The sequence below is a fragment of the Numenius arquata genome, chromosome 6 (assembly GCF_964106895.1).
Source record: "Numenius arquata chromosome 6, bNumArq3.hap1.1, whole genome shotgun sequence".
Classification (NCBI taxonomy): domain Eukaryota; kingdom Metazoa; phylum Chordata; class Aves; order Charadriiformes; family Scolopacidae; genus Numenius; species Numenius arquata.
The window spans coordinates 7,286,890-7,306,641 of NC_133581.1; the positions used below are offsets into that span (position 1 = coordinate 7,286,890).

Here is a 19,752-nt window from a genome sequence, read left to right on the forward strand (position 1 = left end):
TTTACTGCTATTAATTTTGTATGTATTGTTCTGCCAGGCTTCGTTTTGGAGGCAGATTACTACTAGTAACATCAGAGCAGCTGGAGAGATGAGGTACACACAAAAAACCAAAGCAACTTCTGTATACAAGTATGTATGGAAGAGAAGCTTTTCCTCTCCCACTGTCAATAAATTCCTCTGGGCTGTAATACCAGACACCCATCTTATTTCCCACCACCTGAAAAATGCAAAACAATCTCCCAGTTATTCCTTAATTGCTTACAAGAAAGTCCACTCTCATCACCCATTTAAAAAAAAAACAAACAAAAAACCCCAAACAAACAAAAAAAACCTCACAAAAAAACCCCACCCAACCTCCTCCCCAAAACAACAAACCAAAACACAAAACCCCTTCCCCCCTACTTTACTACTGTATTATCCAGTGCACCAAAGATTCAGATCTTAGGAAAGTAAAATTCAGAACAGTTTCTTAAAATCCATTGTTTCCACACTTAAGTATTTGATTGGAGCAACAGGGATAACAAATCGACAAGAACCTCGTTACCATACTGAGACAAAGAATTATTAAGGTTCATCACTGTAACATTTCATCATTCCGATTCCAACCTTGGTTTGTTTTCCTGACTTGCACCTTTAAAAGATGGTGCTTCTCCCCTTCCAAAAGGCAGCATCTACCAGAGAATTAAGGTGATTTGCACAGAGTGAAAAGCAAAGGCCTGTCTACAGGTCAGGCAGTTGCATTTATTCCCTTGACAACAAGTACCATCCTTATTCTAACTCAAGGGAATTTTATCGCATTTGGCCCCCCCCTGCCACTCACACAGACCAAAATTAGAGTCTTCTAGAATACATCCAGTCCCACTTCAGACAGAGGAGGATATGGCTCTTTTAAAAGGTAAAGAGAAATTGTGATTTCGTAATACACGAAAATCAGTGCTACTGCTTAAAGGAGCAGGCTTCTGAACAGCTGGGGTTTTTTAAACTTTCAAAGCAAAATTTGTTCAGTGTATGGAATATTAATGAAAAGAATGCTCTTTTCAGTACTAACATCCAGTCCTCGCTAGTGAAAGCTGAGAATCAAAGGTAATTAAGAACGGTATCAGCTGTTTTTCTTGCATATAAATGCCATTGTTCAAGGTGTGCTGATCCCAGCTAAGACATGTTCTGTTTTCATAAAAAGTTCTAAACCAAAACCACCTTAAGGAAGAAATTTAAAAAAAAAAAAAAAAAAAAAAAAAGCTTTGGTTGGTTAACAGCCAGCAAAAAAAAATACACAACCCCCCCCCCCCATAGCAATGCAAAATTTTACAAACTGCAAAAATACAGAACAAGAGACACACACAAAGTGTCACACTGACATGTATTTTCCCAATGAATTATATAAAATGTAGATTCGCAATGCACTAATTCTATAAACCCCAAAGAACATGTTCTGTGAAGAAATGTAACGTTCAGAACTGCACAAAGCGACAGGCACATAAGAGCTTGCTTGTTAGAGCCGAACCGCATCTCTTCTAGGAAATGCTTTCTGAATACATAAAGGATATTTTCATAATAAATGTCACATCTCTTCTCTCCACCACCACCCCCCTTCCTCCCCAACAACACTCCCGATTCTTTTACAAGCTGCAGCGGGTTTTAAAGGCGCTCTATCTGAACGATTCACACACACAAAAAAAAAGGCTTTGAAGCACAGCAAACGTTCGCCCTTATTCTGTAGAAACTGTATAGCGCTAACTTGGCCCTTCCCTCCCCCCGCTCAGTACCTTTCTGGGGTAGTGACTTCACATCCTTTGACATCAGCACAGCTTGAAAGGGGGATGGGAGAGTTACGGCAGAAAGCAGTAAAACCTGCTTTTAACTATGCATGCGATGCCTCTACCAATTCTTAAATCTCCCCAAAACGCATTTAATAGAGGAGGGGTTTCCATCTTCCCCCCCCCCCCCCCCCGGGTTTTACTGCGGCGGGAAGGAAGGGGAAGGGAGAGGGCTACAAAGGACTTCCTGCTCCCCGTACCCCAGCACCACAATAGCCATTTATTAGCTCGCCGGAGGGTCGCGGCTCCCTCGCAACACGCACAATAATAACTCACCTCTAATATGCAAAAGGGCCACGGGCTGGAAAGGCCCATTGGAATTGGCTGCGTCAACCACCATCCTGCTGCCAGCTCTGTTACATGTCAACATCTAGGCTCCAGCAGGCAAGGCAATGTATTCCTTAAGGCAAGAAACCAGCCTCCATTTTAGTTTAAAAAAAGACAGAAACTGAAGCGCTCTGCAGCTGGAGGGAACTGGCTAGTTAGTGATGTCAGCGGGCGGGAGGAGCCCCATTGGCTAACGGCAGCAACTTAAAAATGACACGCAGGAGGCCGCAAATGAGCGGCGGCGGGTGCGGGGCTGTCACTGCGCCCCGCGCTCCCGCCCCGCACCCGGACCCCGCGCAACGGGGAGGTGACGGGTCTTTGGCCTTTGGGGTTTGTTTTTTTAAATTCTCTGCCCCGCAGATCATATTCGCCACGCACCTGCTAGAAAAAGCGTGCGCTTTTTTTTTTTTTTTCCTTCCTGAAAAAGCCAAAAGCTTCATCTTTTCTTCACTAGGGTTGCCAAGAATCACCCACCAGGAGTTCAGCTTAACCGTGGCAAAACACAGCGTTAAGGGCAACACAGAATCATAAAATAGTTTGGGTTGGAAGGGACCTTAAAGATCATCGAGCTCCAACCCCCTGCCATGGGCAGGGACACCTCCCGCTAGAGCAGGTTGCTCAAAGCCCCATCCAGCCTGGCCTTAAACGCTTCCAGGGATGGGACATCCACAACTTCCCTGGGCAAAAACATCTACAACTTCAGCTTACAAGAGCCATATTAAAAGGTAGCTCACAGTAAGACAGGTCCTTGAATTATTATTATTAGTGGTTTATAAATATAAAACCTCATAAGCATTCCTATGAAGTATTTTATGACTGGTTGCTAATGTGTAGGTTATGAACAAAAATATATATACATATGACATTCAGGAGATGAAAGCCTCATGTTTCATGCTCACCTGAATATTTCTTTCAATCTAGAAATGGACCTATCTTAAGCTAAATGTAATGTCAATAAACTTGGATATTGCAAAATTCAGGTTTTCCTTTCTAGAACATTCAGTAACTTTTCTTAGTAAGTAACTTTATTATTATTAAAAACTAAAGTATTGCAGCACTAAGAACCAATATATAGGCATATAGGAACAGTTTTTCTGCACAATCCCAGAAATACAAAAAAGCACAGCATGACAATTTCTAAACTTTTTAGTCAAATTACTTCAGGTATTTGGTATAAAACCGTCAGCAATTTTCTTCATCATATGGAACTTGCACATTAATTTTTACAATGAGCTATTTGAAGGACCATTTTGTCTCCAAGGTACTGCACTTCTGGGAGTGATGTTCAGAGAAACAGGCAATGTTACACTTTGTACCATCTCCAAATCTGGGCTTCTCCCCAAATACTATTTGCACCAGGATGTCATCTTTAAATATTTAGATTACTTGATCTATGACACTGTCCTAACTTATATCTGCTCAAAAAAAAGAAGTACTTCAAAAAAAGACGAAGGGACTTTTCAATTAGGTAATTTGTTGATAAAAATTTGGAACAAAAACAAATTATAGGGCAAACGCATACCTGGTTAGAAAAATTATATTGCACTACGATGATATGCTGTCAAAGGTGAGTTAGAGCTGTACTGAATATTATTGAATTGGATCAAGGGAAAACCCTAACTGGGACATAAAAAAGAGGGATATTACCCGTAAGATACATGAAGAAATCAACCAGATTTACTGACTGCTGACAAGGCCCAATTTGTAGGAGTAACTCTTGGATGTCACACTTGAAGAAAGATGTAAACCTGCTGAGAAAGCCCACAGATGACCAATCTAGAAAATATTACTTAGTTAAAAACACCAAACTGCTCTGTTTGGTGTGGTGTAGGTTGGGTTTTTTTTTTTAGTTTGGTTGGGATGTTTGGTTTTGGGTTTTTTTGATAGAAAGGGCTAAACTGAGAATATCCAAGTATTTTAAAAAGTAATTAGTGAGATGGAAGGAATTAGTTTTTTCTACATTCACAACAGACAGTAAATTCCTCATACATCAAGGAAGATTAGGTTAGATATTAAATGAAATCCTCTCACAATAAGCATAGTGAAACAAAATAAGAGACTGCAAACTTATAATTTAAGAATTAATCCAATAATTTTAAATATGGGCAAACATAATGAGTGATACAAATGTAGTTGATCCCGCTTTTTGAGAACATTAAAATGGACTATATGAACTTCTGATGCCTTTTAAAACCTTTTCCCTAACACTACAGAGATTCAAATCATTTGTCTTTCCAGTCTAAGCAAAAACAAGGGAGGTGTATCTCAAAAATGTCAGGTTTTATATCCGTATATCTCTTGGGTATACCTTAGATGTGGAGTTTTAGTCTTATAAACCAAAAAGCTACCATAGAGATATGCCTTTAACTAAACCAGACTTAAAAACAAAAGCAAGACTGACCTCAAAGAAAGTTTTCTACAAGAGCTTGATGGATAAAAGAAAATTGAAGAGCAACTCAGATAATTTTTTGCAATGTTTTCATATGCAGAATTTTGTAGCAAATTCCTTTTCACCATCTAAAGCACAATTAGACTGTTCTATAGCGATAAGCCACAGTATGAAGCACCAAAAATTAGGTTTAAAATTCCAGTTTATCTGGTAACCACATCTTCAAGAGGCAGCTGCTCTAGCTCTTCTCCTCCCTACTCGTGTCTTTGCTTTAATGGTCAAGTGTGGCTTCTTTCTCTTTGAAACTCCCTACGAAGATTAAAATGGATATGAAGACTGCTGGTACAACGGCACCCAACTTAACTACAGTCCTGGAACACAACAGAGCAAAAAGGGACTGTTACTTTAGTTACAGTGCCATTTCGTATTTTACATATAAGCACGGGTTGAACAGTTGGAGGTTCATTAGCAAATTTTAGGTAATTTCAGCAAATTTAAGAGTCAACACCCCTACATTGTTCTTCACTGAAGAGAGTAAATGTGACATCTGCAGCCCTAGCAGTAGTATTGGCAGAACACTATGTCACATTCTAGTAAGTTTTCTCTTACAGGATGCACATGTCCTGTTCACGCCTTCCTCTTGCAGGACTGTTACATCTGAGGCCAGTACTTAGTAAACTACCATGAAACTGGTTCAAACAGCCATAATTCAGTGTATTTCTGGTGTGCTTCTTACAGGATACTAGTGGAGCTGAAGAACTTCAATGTTTTAAGACCTTTTGCTCGTTAACAAAATCTGGTTATCTCCTCACCAGTGGCACAGATTGAGAGGTACATTCTGCTCAGGTGTGTATGCCCTCCCTTTGTTTCAGCCTTAAAATATTTGATTTGACACCAAAGGAAAATAATTACTTAAGTTGAATTATTTTGTGCAACTTCATTTGGGAAAAAAAATTGCAAAGAAAATCAAGTTAGGAATTGACTCACTAATGGGCAGGAAAAAAATATTAGGGCAAGTGGAATGGAGGTAATGAATATCAAGGGGAGAAGGAAGAGGTTATTTGAACAAATTTATGAAAACACTTCTGTTACAAGAGAATCAAAAACCGTATTAACTTCAGCTACCCATTTTTAGAATTAAATGAGTGAAAAAAACATATTGACAGCACAGCAAAACTGTAGCTATTACAGTTTTCCTCTGAACGCTGCTCATCACTTCTAACTTCCTGATGATGGGAATGAAGGAAAATCCTGTAAAGTTCTCAGGATATAATTAAATGTGTTACATTTAGGATCCAGCGCTCTTTACACTGGGAGGCTGTGTAGTATTTCTTTCAAAACAAATACTCCATTTGGGTTGTGATTTAAAAAAACAACCAACCCAACTCACCTCCACAACAAATTCACCTGCCCAAAGACTGCCTTTATTTCCATTCTGAACTAACTGCTATTCTGACAGTGACACAATCAATAATGTACAAGGTAATTTAAATTGGACAAACTTCTATTTACATGAAGACACCTCGGACAAAGTTGATTACCTCTCAGACGATATGAGGGGATTTCATTTTTGGATTGAGGGAGGAGGGGGCTATTTAGTCTGAACTCTAAGGTAACTAAAGTCTTAATTCCACAACTGCTGAAGTTGTTATTCCTCAGTGACCTAAGCCAGCCTGTTGCAGGCTGCTTCAGCCTCCTTCCTGCATTCCCCTCTGCTATATTTTGTTCCCATCTGCTTCAGTGGTCATCAGACCCACAGCTGAGTTGGTTTAGTCCATTAACCCAACAGAAATCCAACAGAAAGCCACTTAACTTTATTGTCAGGTTGGTTTTCTGTTAACTTAGCCTGGGTTCCATGGCAGTCTAAATTGAGCTAAGTCTGTATGAGCCACTGCTGCAATCCCACCTCTGCTGAGCCACACGTGTGCAACTGTCCAAAACCGCTGCACAAGGTGCGTGGCTGAACCAGATTAGGAAACTGAGCAGAGTTAAAACGAGAAGGAAAAGCCTGAGTTTAAGCCACGTTGATTTCATTATCTGGTTCACCAGACAGGCACCCAAAAAAGGGATGGGAATAAACACGACTTGCTTTTGCTGGCAGGACCAATGTAGTTTGCTTTTTGCCCTCCAATTATAGCCTAAGCAAAACTTACCACTTGCACAAATGATGTCAGGCTATTGAAAATAAGGGTCTCTTCACAACCCTGAACAATGAGTTACTCGAGCACAATAACTTCATTTTAGGGGAGAAAAGGCACTGGATACTACACATTCTGGAGGAGAAACCACAGCAATAGAAAGGATACTGGGCTTCTCCTACAAGGTGCTGACTCAATTGCAGGCAACAGCCAAGAGGAAATTCTTCAAGGAAACAGAGGCAGTAAACACCATGTTACTACCTAGCTATCAAAGGAATCACACAGATTACCTGGATAAATGAAACAGGTATGGACTATCATTCCGCTTGCTTAAAGAATTCCTAAGACTGAAGCATGGCAGAAGATAGTATTCTACCTTCCACATTGAGAAATTGATATTTACTTCTTTTAGGACTGGAAGAACTGTTTAAAAGTGAATTGGCAAACATCTGCCTCTGATTGGATTCATCTCTATCTGGATTTCCCAATATTTACATGGTCACTCTAGCACTCACAGACTCAACAGCACCGAGTTTTCTTTCAGTCAATATTGTATACTCATCAAGTTTTGTAAGTGGGGGGTAGAGAGGGAAATCAGTAGATACCTGCTGAATTCAGAAAGCTGTACAACACAAAAAAAACCCCTCAGTTACCTTAAAATAAATATATTTTAAGAATAGCACCTGCTACAAAAACATATTTCCCAGAGCAGATTGCAGAAGCTCATTTCAAGCATTGTCACACTGTTTTAACCAAGCCCAGTATTAAAGCTAACATGTACACCACCAGACTCCCTCCTGTCTGTGGCCTTGTTCCATAGGTCACACATGTCATTTTCAAGAAACGAAGCGTAAAAAATTAAAGAGTAAAAACTTGTGAGCATGCCCGTTATCCAGCAAGCACCGCCGTATATTTACATATATAAATATTGCATTCAATGTTTGATCAGTAGAGGTCTTATGAAGGGAGAAGTTAAGTGCAGCAGCAAAAACGCTTAGGTCTGATTATAATGAAAACCTGTGCAATGGAACAAAAAGTTTTTCTTGTAAATAAGGGCATAATAAAAGACATTTTAAGAGAGATCTAAACTCTGAAGACACAGGTTAGAATCTAGAAAATAAGACAATACTACATTTTAAATCCTATTTTTATGGATTCTATCCAAGCTTCAGTGGAAACAAGTTTGGTAGGAAATGCTGCCAGTGACAGATGTAGAGCATTCTTCTAACACTTTCAGCTGCTGACTAATGAGTAGGTGTTTGATGGGGCAGTTGAAATGAAAAACGGCTCATTAATCCAAGCCTATGATTTCATGTAAAGCTAGCTAAAGAAAAAGAATTCACACACTCAAGTGAAGCATTTTTCTCTATAACATTTTTTTGGTACTTATTCACTCACTATTATGTTTCTTAATCTTTAAAATGTTACAAAGGAATTCAGACTGGATTATTGCTAAATACTTTAATATTAATGATTTTATAATAATTAAATATTAAAATATTTACTCATTTGATAGATTGTATTTTCCTGTATAAACACCAAACAATTGCCAGTTTTTGCTTTAAGAAATGTATATCCTTACCGCACACATATTTTAATAGCTCTTCTAAACATTTAATAGAAAATTAATGTCTGTTTATGCAACACTATGATAATGCTTTAAAGATCAAAGTTCAAAAACAAAGTTACTAAATTAACACGGCAAAGAAAGTCTCTACAGTTCTTTCATATGATACAGTGCATACACTCACTGACACCTAACCATACTGATGCAGGAAACAGCGAGCTTCTGCAATATTTTCCTTCATGGACTTTTTATTTCAATAAATTCAATACGATATTGGGCTGCCAAAAATACTATAAAAACATGAATGCAGCCAGGACCAGAAGGATAACACTTAACACACTGAGTTAGTCCAACGTAGTTCGTATACAAGGGAGAAGAACATCATATGTTTCACAAAATGGTATTCATGGATGTTTTGTGTGAGAATTATTTTGTTTTGCTTCAGTGGTTTGCCTTTTAAATGCATTATGTCTCAGGGAAAATTATCTTTTTTAGTAGCATTATCTTCTTTAACCTACCATCTTACTTTGCATAAAATACTTTTAGCTAAACGGTGATGCTACCACCTTGCAGCTGGACAAAATTCCTTAATTGCCATGAGCGCACTTAAACTGGAAAGGCCAAAGTACTGCACCTTTGTTCTCCACCTAATTCACAAATGGCAGGGGTAGGTTTATGTGATGAAAGTGACATTAAACATTGAGATCTCCAGTCTCAACAGCTTATAAGAAAAGTGCTCCTCAAAACCTCAACGTAGTCCATTATGGCTGATTCCTATAAATTCAATTATATTGCATACATCCAGTCAGTCTCTTTTGTATCACAAAAACAGACAGCAGTTTTAAATGAACAGGTAACACACAGTGCTTGAGTGTGAACTTACCCTGATATGACTTTGTGGAAATTACCATTGTGGTTGAATTTCTTTACAGCACAGAGAACAATACTTTATTTGCTTTTTAATTTACTTTGATATCTGCTTTGCCTACTTATCCGTACTCTACAGTTGAGAGAAACACACAACAACCTTCCATTTTTGACCTCTTGAGAAATTCTCACTTTTTCATCCTTCCTTATGGTTACAACAGTTTTATCAATGAAAATTTTGTCCAATTGTGGTTTTTTTTTAAAGTATCAGAATCTTAAACTGGAATCACCTCTTCTGCAATCTTGATTCATCAGACTTTAATATTGTACAGACGATGAAAACAGAGCTATCTCCTAGACAGCCATTTCTGACTTAAAGACATTAAGAAAGCTTTAATAGCGCTTGCGTCCTTATCAGTCCTGTATCACAGGCTGACAAGTCGAGACACCACTCTGACGTTCTCCTCTTGCACAGAACAGACCCAGAATTTGGCATACCTGTAAAGTCTCTGCTTGAAAAAAAAAAAAAAAACAACAAAAAAAACCCCAACCATGCACTCTGCATGAAATGTGCTCAGAAAAATGGCACCTCTATTATCTGTCATGTTCATTACTCAATTTTTTTTTTTTAAGTAGATATGAGTAATAGTACTTTTAATGTTGAAATCATGCTAAGTCAGAAACAGACATCTCCACCAGAAGGTCAAAACCAGGGCTGATCAACATGCACGGCAAGGTCTTCAACAACGAAATGCCAGAATCTGTTTAATCACCTCATATGCAGTTATTCTACATTAAGAAAACAGCACAGTATTCCATATTCTCTACTTCTCAGCACTAAAAGTTAGTATCTATGTCCACATCTGTCAACGTAGCTCATTTCTTCCTACCTCGATATATACCTTCATAAGAATATTGCACCCACATTTTCGAGACCAAAAATCCAAGAGGTACACTAATTCTCTAAATATATTAGGAACTGTATTTGAAAATAAAAGCTGAATTGCAATTGCCGTCTTTAAGATTACATTAAAACAACATTCACTTTTATCTAAAAAAGAAAACAAAACCCCAACCCCAAACCCACGAACAAAACCATGACATTGGCATCACAGGAATCCTCTATAAGGCTATAAAAGGATTCTACCCAGCTCTAAAAAACATATATACAGAGAAATGCTACAAAAAAGCATATTTCTGAATCATGCTCCAATTTACATATGCATGACTAACACATGTTCATTGTGAAATTTTGCAACACTTCAGAATATTAAGGAGCACTGACTTTTTTTTACTTTTTCAAATTTGTTATTCTAGGACTGACAGAGAACATTACCTTTTAATGAATATTACTTGCAGGTTAAAGTTAGATTTGTGACACAATCACATCTGATAGTGTATAATACCTTTTATCCCAGTCAGGGCATCTTAATATTGTATTGAAGAATTCTCATTGCAACATTCTCTTACGTATTTGAAGGGATTCAGAGCACATTCTTAAAAAGCTCACCACTTTGTACAGCAGTTACCTCTAAACGCTGCACATTTACACCGTTTACTAAAATCAGCACGTCCTCGCAAAATAATATGTACAAGTACGCTCACCTGCTTGTACTGTTAAAAATCCCTTGTCGCATATAAACTAAATGTACATAATGGGCAAGAGAGCATCTCAGAAACACATAACTAGCAAGACTGTACCATGGGAAAAAAAAATACTGTCAACCTGTAATGGAACTATACTAAAATGATAAATTCTTATTAATTTAAATTCTCATTTTTAATAACATGTACATTTTCAAATCAATAAACTTAAATTTTTCTTTTCTGTATTAATAGTCTTGAATAGAAGTGAAACACATTAACATTTGGGTTGCTAGTTAATCAGTTATAAAATGCCATACTGCTGGCTGTTATATTCTTTTGTTCCTTTTTGATCTTGGTCAATTACTCAGTAAATCCAGCAACCTCAGTCCTGCAGATGCCGACACTTGCCCACTACTCTTATGTGGTAAGGGACAACTCAGTGAAATCAGAGAGGAAAAACAGAATTGTATGATTTAATTGAAAAAAAAAAAAAAGGTTACAAAAAACATTTCAGGGAAAATTCAGAAAACATTGTCTAATCTCCTAATGGTTTAGATAGTACATTAAGCTTAAAGAATTTTCAAATGTTTGTGTGGCAAAGTTTTCTTAATATGTGTGTAAGAGAAGGGGGGAAAAAAAGGCAGCTAGATCGGGAAGCAAATGCAATTATCTCATTAAAAAAGAAAAACAAAAGAAAATATCTTTCCTTTCCCTCATCATTAAACCCAGGTCATTTCTTTTATTTAAAGTTTTAGAGACTTGATCTGTACAATGGTCATTGGATACTAACTCCATGAGAGCTGAAGTAAAAATCTATTATTATAGCCACCAAGCGCACAAGCAACAAGCACAACCCACTCAAATGTTTCATTTCAAAATTGAACGAACACAGCTAGATGAGTAGCACATATACATCACATCTTCAAGCTCTACAGCTTTTTCCAGTATATAATGTACTTGGGTGTCAGAAGTTCATAGGAGTAACCTAAACTCAAGAACTAAAGTGAAAATGACCTTCAGAAGTAAATGCCAACACACAACAAACTAAAATCACAGACACTGTGGAATTATTTGCTAATTAACCATGAAAAAATTATCCATAATGTAACAATGAATTCAAGCTTCTTGCATAAAGTTGAAGTGGGCAGTTGCAAAGAACACAAACTACTGCAGTGTGACAGTGGTCTGGTACATACAAACTCAGACATGGTACTTTTAAAATATATTTATTAAGGAGTCATGTGGTAAACTTATGCTGTTTACCTCATACAGAATACATTCCTAAATTTGTAAACAATTTCAATATATCCTAAGTTATAAACTATTTTCTTAAGAAAGCAAAAATGAAGAAACTGTTAAGTTTCTGAAGGCTGAAACATCCTTTGCCATTTCTATTTTACATAAACAAAGCAGTAATCTGGAAGTTTTCAAATCATAAGAGAAACATACCTTTAAAGCCAATAAGTAATTTTTTCCCAATAAACAACTAGAAACAAAAATCAACTTTGTGTAACTGAAATACCTGTACCACAAATGTTAGCTAACAAGAAGAACCGGATAAGCAGAAATTAACATAACGCAAGTTCGTTGGCACAGAATTTTTCTTATTTGGTGGAAATTGGTACGATCGTTTGAAGAAGTTTGACACAGTTCTGAAGGCATTTCTCCAGAGATACTTCTGGGTTATCTGTGGGCAGACAAGCTACCTGTTCTACCCGAATTAAATCAGGTCACATTGCGCTGTGCTGCAGGAAGCTTCACCGGTTGCAGCTTTGCTAATATACGGATCTCGATGCTCCACAAACCAATTGCATCAGACACTTCTCTTTTCTGTGTTCATCTCTATTCTTAGAACCTCTTACCTCATAATTTATTTCCTTTTCTTTTCGCATTATCTGAGCTATCCTGCTCCTCCATTTCCTGAATAAACTGAGGGTGTGCAATGTTAATCACAAGCTGCTCCAATGAATATAAATCATACCACACTAATACCAGTCACCAGGGCAAATAGGCTGGTATTTCCGGAAGCCTATCATCAGCACTTTTGTGCAACGCCCAAGAGAAAGTTCGCAATGTGGCTGGAGATCAAAAATTGAGACTATTTCAGATTAAAAAGCAAAGTATTTCCTGAGTAAGAAACCTTGATGAAAACCCGCTTCGGCAGCTCCTCCATTCCCTTCCCCCTCTTTCAAATGATCTGCTGATCTCAACTCCAGCTCTATGGCACCAAAGCAAGGTGGTTACCTCTGCAACACCACAAGACCTTCAAGATAACCCCATTCTATATGTTGAGTCAAGTACATCGCACCACACAGTACAGCACGCCCAACATTTATGAGGAAAATCTCTTGGTCTGCTACAGATAGAAGAAAGGTTTCCCAGGTACTGTAGCCATAGAAATACAGCCACCCTTTACAAATAACTGGAGTTTGAAAGCTGGAAGCCGGTTAAACACAGCTAACCTGAAGGAACGCTACATTCTTCCCAGTGCTTCATAAAAATCAGACCCGCCTTAATCCTTTCAGCCCTTTAAATTACAGCCTGTCAGTTCGCTTCAACTCCTGTCCAGACACAGACATTAAACAACACACTTCAAGCTGTCCAAAAAGGAAGTTTCCCAGCTTCACTTGACCCACTGAATGCACATCAAGTCACGTATCTATGTACACATTAGGAGAACGGGGTGACTGGCTAACAACATTCTCTGCAACCCTAATAGGTGGCAATTAAGTCATGAGCGAGCACGTGCAGTGAGCACAGCAGCTATACAGACACTCGCTGTGATCCATTAGAATGGACATAGCTTTATTGGCAAAGGGAGTAACTACTACCCATCACTATATCAGCAATTGCACCAGTGTTTCATAACAAAGTTTGACCCTCGACAGCCTGGAGACACACACACAGCATCAGACACCTACCAGCAACAAGCTCAAGGTCTTTGCTTTCATTTCACCTGAGAGCAGGAGGAGTGACGGCAGACTGAAAGGCAAATATAACTCATACGCACAACAATACTTCTACCATTTCTTCACATCTAGGTACATTGCGTCAAAAATGCTACAACACTTTCAGAACATGCCTTACACAGTTTTTAAGACTTGCTTCCCCCCTCGCCCCAAGTCCAAGCAGGGCACTCTTCTGCCCTTCACTGGCCGACCAGTTTAAAGTGCAACACAACCAAGGTGGAAACAGACCTGAAACTTCACCCCACCCGCTGTAAGATGGATTACTTTCCCGCTCTCCCATGTGCACTCATTTTTCTCATTTCTAACTCACTCTCCACTCTGCTTCTAATTGAATGCTCACTTCTGGTCTCCCTGAGCTGACAGTCCCTGGCACTACCAGAAACATACTATTTAAAACAGGGCAAGATGTAGGTTCTAGACCAAGTAACAAAACATTTTTCTTTGTGGATGAGTCTTTGAACAAAAGGTTATGCCAGGCAATGAAACTGTATACATAACTTCTTATAAAAATCACTACTTTAATTCAGTGTCATGTGCTTATGTCACACCCTGGATGTGACAGCTTGTGCATAAACCTACTACGTCAGTTTAAAAGACAGGACACATAATTCATAATCTGCAGTGCTAAGTATTCTTATTTACAAATTTAATAAAATAGATTGAAATTCAATAATTCAATAAACAGCAGTTAAGTCTTGAAAAATTTGAAGCAGCATCTCGTATATGGACTGCTATACTAACACGATGGACAGTATTTCACATTCTTTTTGTAAAAGCGATGTCTGTGTGCTGAGAAGAGCGTTGCAGTCTAATTTGATCTGTATGAAAAGCAGGATAATTCACACGGGCTGAGAAGCTGACTTTCTTATTTTCAAGAAACGTTAATGCAATATATCAAGAAAACAATGACTGGAGGAAAAAAGGACGTTTCCACATTGCCTACAATAGTACTACTCAACATTTCAGCAATCTACTAGGCTTTCACTGCCAACTTGGACACTTGAAAGCAGTATGTATCACACTTCAAAACAATTTTGTTTGTTTGTTTTTAAATAAAACTTCATAGCAAATCAGTTGCTCATAAGCAATAGATCAGTGCATCTGATCACACCTGAAAATTCTACCCTAACAATACAACAAGCTACCATGAGCGCACCATGCAAACACGTATCTACACAACAGACAGTAGCTAAAATAAAGATGATGAAAGCTCTGTTAGTAAGAGAAGATGCATCAATTGTCATCATCTTTTTATCAAAGATGGCAGTACGTATAATTCTAAAAGATCACAAAGCCTTAAAATCGACAAGGAAAAATTTATAGTCATTAAAAAGATGCCACACCGCTTGACTCATGCTCAGGAAAATCAAGCCAATAAATAGTGATAGACAAGGTCTTCTCACAATGCTAAGAGATGTTTTAGTACAAAGTAGGGTTTGAGCATGCTGCACTGAGGACAGGTGGCTGATGTTTTACATAGAGAGCCCAAATATTCTGCTTTCATGTGAGATGAGTGAATATACTTTCACATAGACATTTCTGGCTTGAAGAAACTTAGGTATTTCTTATACTGATTGCCAAGAAGGCAACACACTGGAAGTCCTCACATAAGGAATGAAAGAAAAGAAAAAAACCACCCAGTGTGTTTGAGCGTATGAGTATGTGCAAGTTTGCACATGTGTGTATTTGATATATAATGTAGGTTTTCCAGATATAATAAGTATGATAATTGAGATGCTTCTCTGCCTCATGCCCAAGATCCCCCACAAGAGTCATTCTAATTTAGAAAGACATACCTTTTAAAGCTGGCAGTTTTTGAAGCTCCCTGTTATTGCTAACGTTAAACCTTGAAGAACTCTGCCGCTTTTCCTTCTTCAGTACTGTCTGTGGTGCTGGTACTTTGATTTTAGATAGTTGTGCTGGGGGAGGAGTGCTGTTTGACTTTTTGTTTGACACCTGTTTAAAAAGAAATTAAAACAGTTAATTGCTGCTGAACTTGAGAGAAATTCTTCTAAAATTACTTTTGTTACAGAAATAAATTAAGCAAAATAAGCTTTTAATCAAATTGCTCTATTCATCCTCTGAAGGCACAGCTACCTATTCTTCTGTTCCCTCTTTTCAGCGTTCATTTCTGTAGCATAACTCTCATATGGATGGGAAAAGATCATCTTGCTACATTCACTAGCCCATTTATTAGAAGCTACCAGCCAACTGAAAAGAAATTTTCAAGTAACATAGTTCCTCAGCTACTCTCGCCTTTTCCCTGAGAATTCCAGGTCTCCAAGATATTTGGCTGTCTAACTTCAGCTTCAAAGGGATCGCAGGACCTTATCTATTTACAGCAGGTGAACCTTTCACTGCTTGTTTGTCCTGTGCCTCACTGCTAGAGTCCTAAGCTTGGCTGGGACATTCAGGCTTTGATATAAAGGAGCGACTCTTATTGTAGTAGCTTCAGCAGCTTCTAAAACAGACACGAAGATTTGAGCAGTTTACTGCCTACTCAGAGCAAGTTACTTTTACTGTAATAGTCCTTATCAGATTGTCACTGTACCTCTCTATGAAGAAAATAACATAAAACCTGAAATATGGTTCCCACCTATAGGTTTCCAGCCTGCTGTTATTTCCCAGCCTTCACTTGACAGTGTGCTCTCTCAAGTTGAATAAAATGCATCATTAACAAAAGCCTGTCAGAACTTGTGATGCTGCCTTTCTCATTCCTTTTTTGAAGTACGAAAAGCAGGTTTAAGGTAGGCAATAGTTAACTTTTTACATATGAATAATTTCATGACGTTCTTTACACGAATGACAAAACATCTAAGAGTGACCTACACTAAGAATATAGAAACAGCTGAGCAGGAAATCTTACTGTAAGTATTGTAATTCGTTTTACAGGACCTTAATCTGCTGTAGAAGCCTTTCAAATTTGCAAACTATTTTACACTGAAGCACATACATCTGAAAATATACCTTGGCACTTTTCTCTTACAGGAAATACCATATTATCCTTTTCAGGAAGTGCCCATGTGATAAGAAATAGGAAAAAAAAGATCAGATGGGAATGGGATTCAGGATGGAAATCAAGTTGTAATGATGCTACTTTGGCAGTTTGAATGGATTTAGTTAGAGTTTTGTTAAGTACAATAGATACGAAAGCATTGTTTCATTCCTGTATGAAATAACACCAATGGCATATTCGCAAGGATATGGCCAAAACAACAGAAACCACTTTTCTTCATGTTCTACAAAGAATTTCCAGAATAGCTTATTTATCAGCAATGTCCATACAGTCCGGGGTGTACACATTCAGCACACATGGAAATGTGACCATACATGAATTTATCTACCTTTAGTCTCTAAGACAGTAATTTTATACAAATTTTGTTCTAGTAGCATAACTGGGAGAGAAATGTATGTGCTTCAAGACACAATTAACAATTGTGTTATATTATACATGCAGTACTTAACGTATCAAAGATATGACTGAAAGCAACATTTAGTTTTCATTGAACACATTTAAGGTTACCATTTTGCGAATTTAATATTGCAATAGCAAAAAACCCTTACAGCCTTATAGAACAAGGGGAGACAATATACTGAACACCAGAAGTCTTAAGTTACCAAAAATACTATAGAACTTTTTTCAGTAAAAATGGTATACCTTTGCAAGTTAAAAGCATCTACGTGCAAGTAATACCTGTTACATTGCATTTTTCAGACTATTTCACGTTTTTATTTTTCAGTTTCACTGAATGCTTAAAGACCTTTTTGCTGAAATGCAAGTGATCTGCAAGGTAAATTCTATTAATCAATTCAAGTTAAAAAAAAACATTCCAAATAAAAATACGAATAGACTAAACAGACAAAAAAACAGCACTAAAAATTAGGAAGCAATGACTTACCATCTACTAAGCAACAAAAGCTAATTAAGATGCATTATAAACACTATGACGGCACAGGTTTCTATACTTTCAATACTGTGCTTGAGCCTAATGGTGTTTTTCTGAACTGGCTATCTTCCACTGCCACCTGTTTTTTGTTCATTACTTGGAACAGGAAAAACCGCTTTCCTGCTTCCTCTATTCCCAAACAAATTCTCAATTTTGTATTAACAAGTGCTCACCTGTGCCTGCACACATGTGCACACTACGGTATCCTAAGGTAACACCCACCTCAGGGAACCAAGTATTCTAAATTGCAGATAAATTCTAAAATTAGCCAAAAGTGGTTATTTAAGAGCAGGGATAACATTTCTAATTAGAAATGTTGTGAGAAAGCATCTTTTGTTGCTATGGCAACTTCCCAGCTTGCAGTGATGACTCCAGTGTAATTCTAGCCCTGAATCACTGGCCAATTTATCCAACAGATTTCTTCCTCCCTTCCACCATCAACTACGATCATTCCTGCTTTTCAATCATGCTCCAGTCATTCAGCCAGCACATACCAGAAAGCTGCCAAAACAGTTTCCAGTTCATTATTATTTGAATACTACACTACACAGCTGTACCCAACGACCTCTACAAGTGGCACTATGGTGCTACCACAAGACAATTGGCTTCCAGAGCCTGCAGATAACCAACCCTTGGATAGAAGGGCACCTGGAGAAAGTGAGTTAAGTCAACTTAAGACACACAGCTCAGCAATCTCAACCATCCCTCTAAAAAGAAAACAAATTCAGACTAACAAATCTGTGTATTCATTTGCTAAAGATTTCAAGGTAACATACTTAACTTTTTATGAAGCTACAGTGCTCATCAGTTCAGATCGAAGAGCCAAGCTCAGCTTCTTCCTCCCAGTAACAAACCAGACTACTTCAGAAACCACAGCTCCTGAGAATAACTGATGGACATTCTGCTACATCAGTGAACAATTCAACTTATCTGACAGCAGAACAGTCAAACTACACATACATTTTATCAATTCTCTTCCTCTGACTAGAATGGGAAATTCCTATTCTTCCCCTTGTTTTAGCAAACAGCTCCCTCCGAACCAAATGTTTATATACTCAGACACATTCAATTCCAAAAGTGCTGATAAACCCCTAAGAATATGTACAAATTATTCCAAAAACATGTCCGATCGAGAATGTGTTTCTTGAGATTGTAATTAAAACATAACCCTCAGGTTTCCTAAGCAATTTAGTTTTTAAAAGCTAGAGCTTTACATACTTTATGAAAATTACGACAATCAGGAGTTTGTGTTCCCCAGATCCCTTGAATAAGCTTAAAACGAATTCAAGATTGTGAATGGCAGGGAGGAGAGAAGGTTTCTTGCTAGTCACAACAGTTCAAGATATATAGTCCTTGCATCTCTTCTTTCCTTGAGTCCTCCTGCATCAAGCAAGATGTGGGACCTTCCTTGTCTTAACATCACCGTTTTGAGAAAAGTTGGATCCTTCATGTACCCAACTTGTACACAGACACGTATAGATCAGAGCACAACACTAAATTTGTGACCAGGGAAAGAAATATATTAGTAGACCAAGCACACCTACAGACACTGCCAATTTTTCTTTTTAAATTAAATCTATCATCAGACAGCCCACATACCAGCTTTTATTTTTGGCCAGCCACCTAAGACAGAGAGTACTGGGATCTGCATGCAGGGTCCACCCTGCTTACTATGTATGTCAGCAAGTCTTTCAGAAGACCCTATTCTTCCCTTTCTAACAGTCTCTCAAAAAACTGGTATTCAAGCTACCTTGACCAAACATGGGCAACCAGAACAACTCCGTCTGACCTTACCTTTCAAAGCTCACTCACTAATAACTGAATTAGAACAAAATCCACAAAGCCTTCTGCTCCACAAAATCAAACCTAGATCCTCCACAAGGACCTCAATCCTTCCAAGCCAAGCCTAGAGTAAGGTCAACTCTAGAATGATGCAGGGAGCTTTCACACTGCTTTCTAAGATAAACTGCTCAGAGCAGATTAAGGATTTGAATATGACAATAAAATCACCTGGATGCACATGTCATTCAAGATTAAAAAAATTGGGTGGTTTACCAGTGGCAAAATCAGATCACCTCCTGAGCAAAAGGCAAGAGAGATTCTCTCCCTCTGCCTGCAGAAAACATAGTGCCAGACAACACCCT

At 38.0% G+C, this 19,752-nt stretch overlaps 1 protein-coding gene across 3 annotated transcripts in view; it reads right to left on the reverse strand.

The window, feature by feature from the left end:
* The window catches only part of PPP2R5C (protein phosphatase 2 regulatory subunit B'gamma), an 85,472-nt gene that overhangs the window by 49,813 nt on the left and 15,907 nt on the right, over window positions 1-19,752 (reverse strand). For 2 of the 3 annotated variants that reach the window (XM_074149644.1, XM_074149645.1), the window contains exon 1: window positions 2,094-2,187. In XM_074149644.1, the coding sequence (XP_074005745.1) occupies window positions 2,094-2,187 (94 nt within the window). Of the gene's footprint in view, window positions 1-2,093; window positions 2,188-15,457; window positions 15,618-19,752 lie in introns of those variants that run through there. The other variant, XM_074149643.1, reaches the window with a different exon arrangement.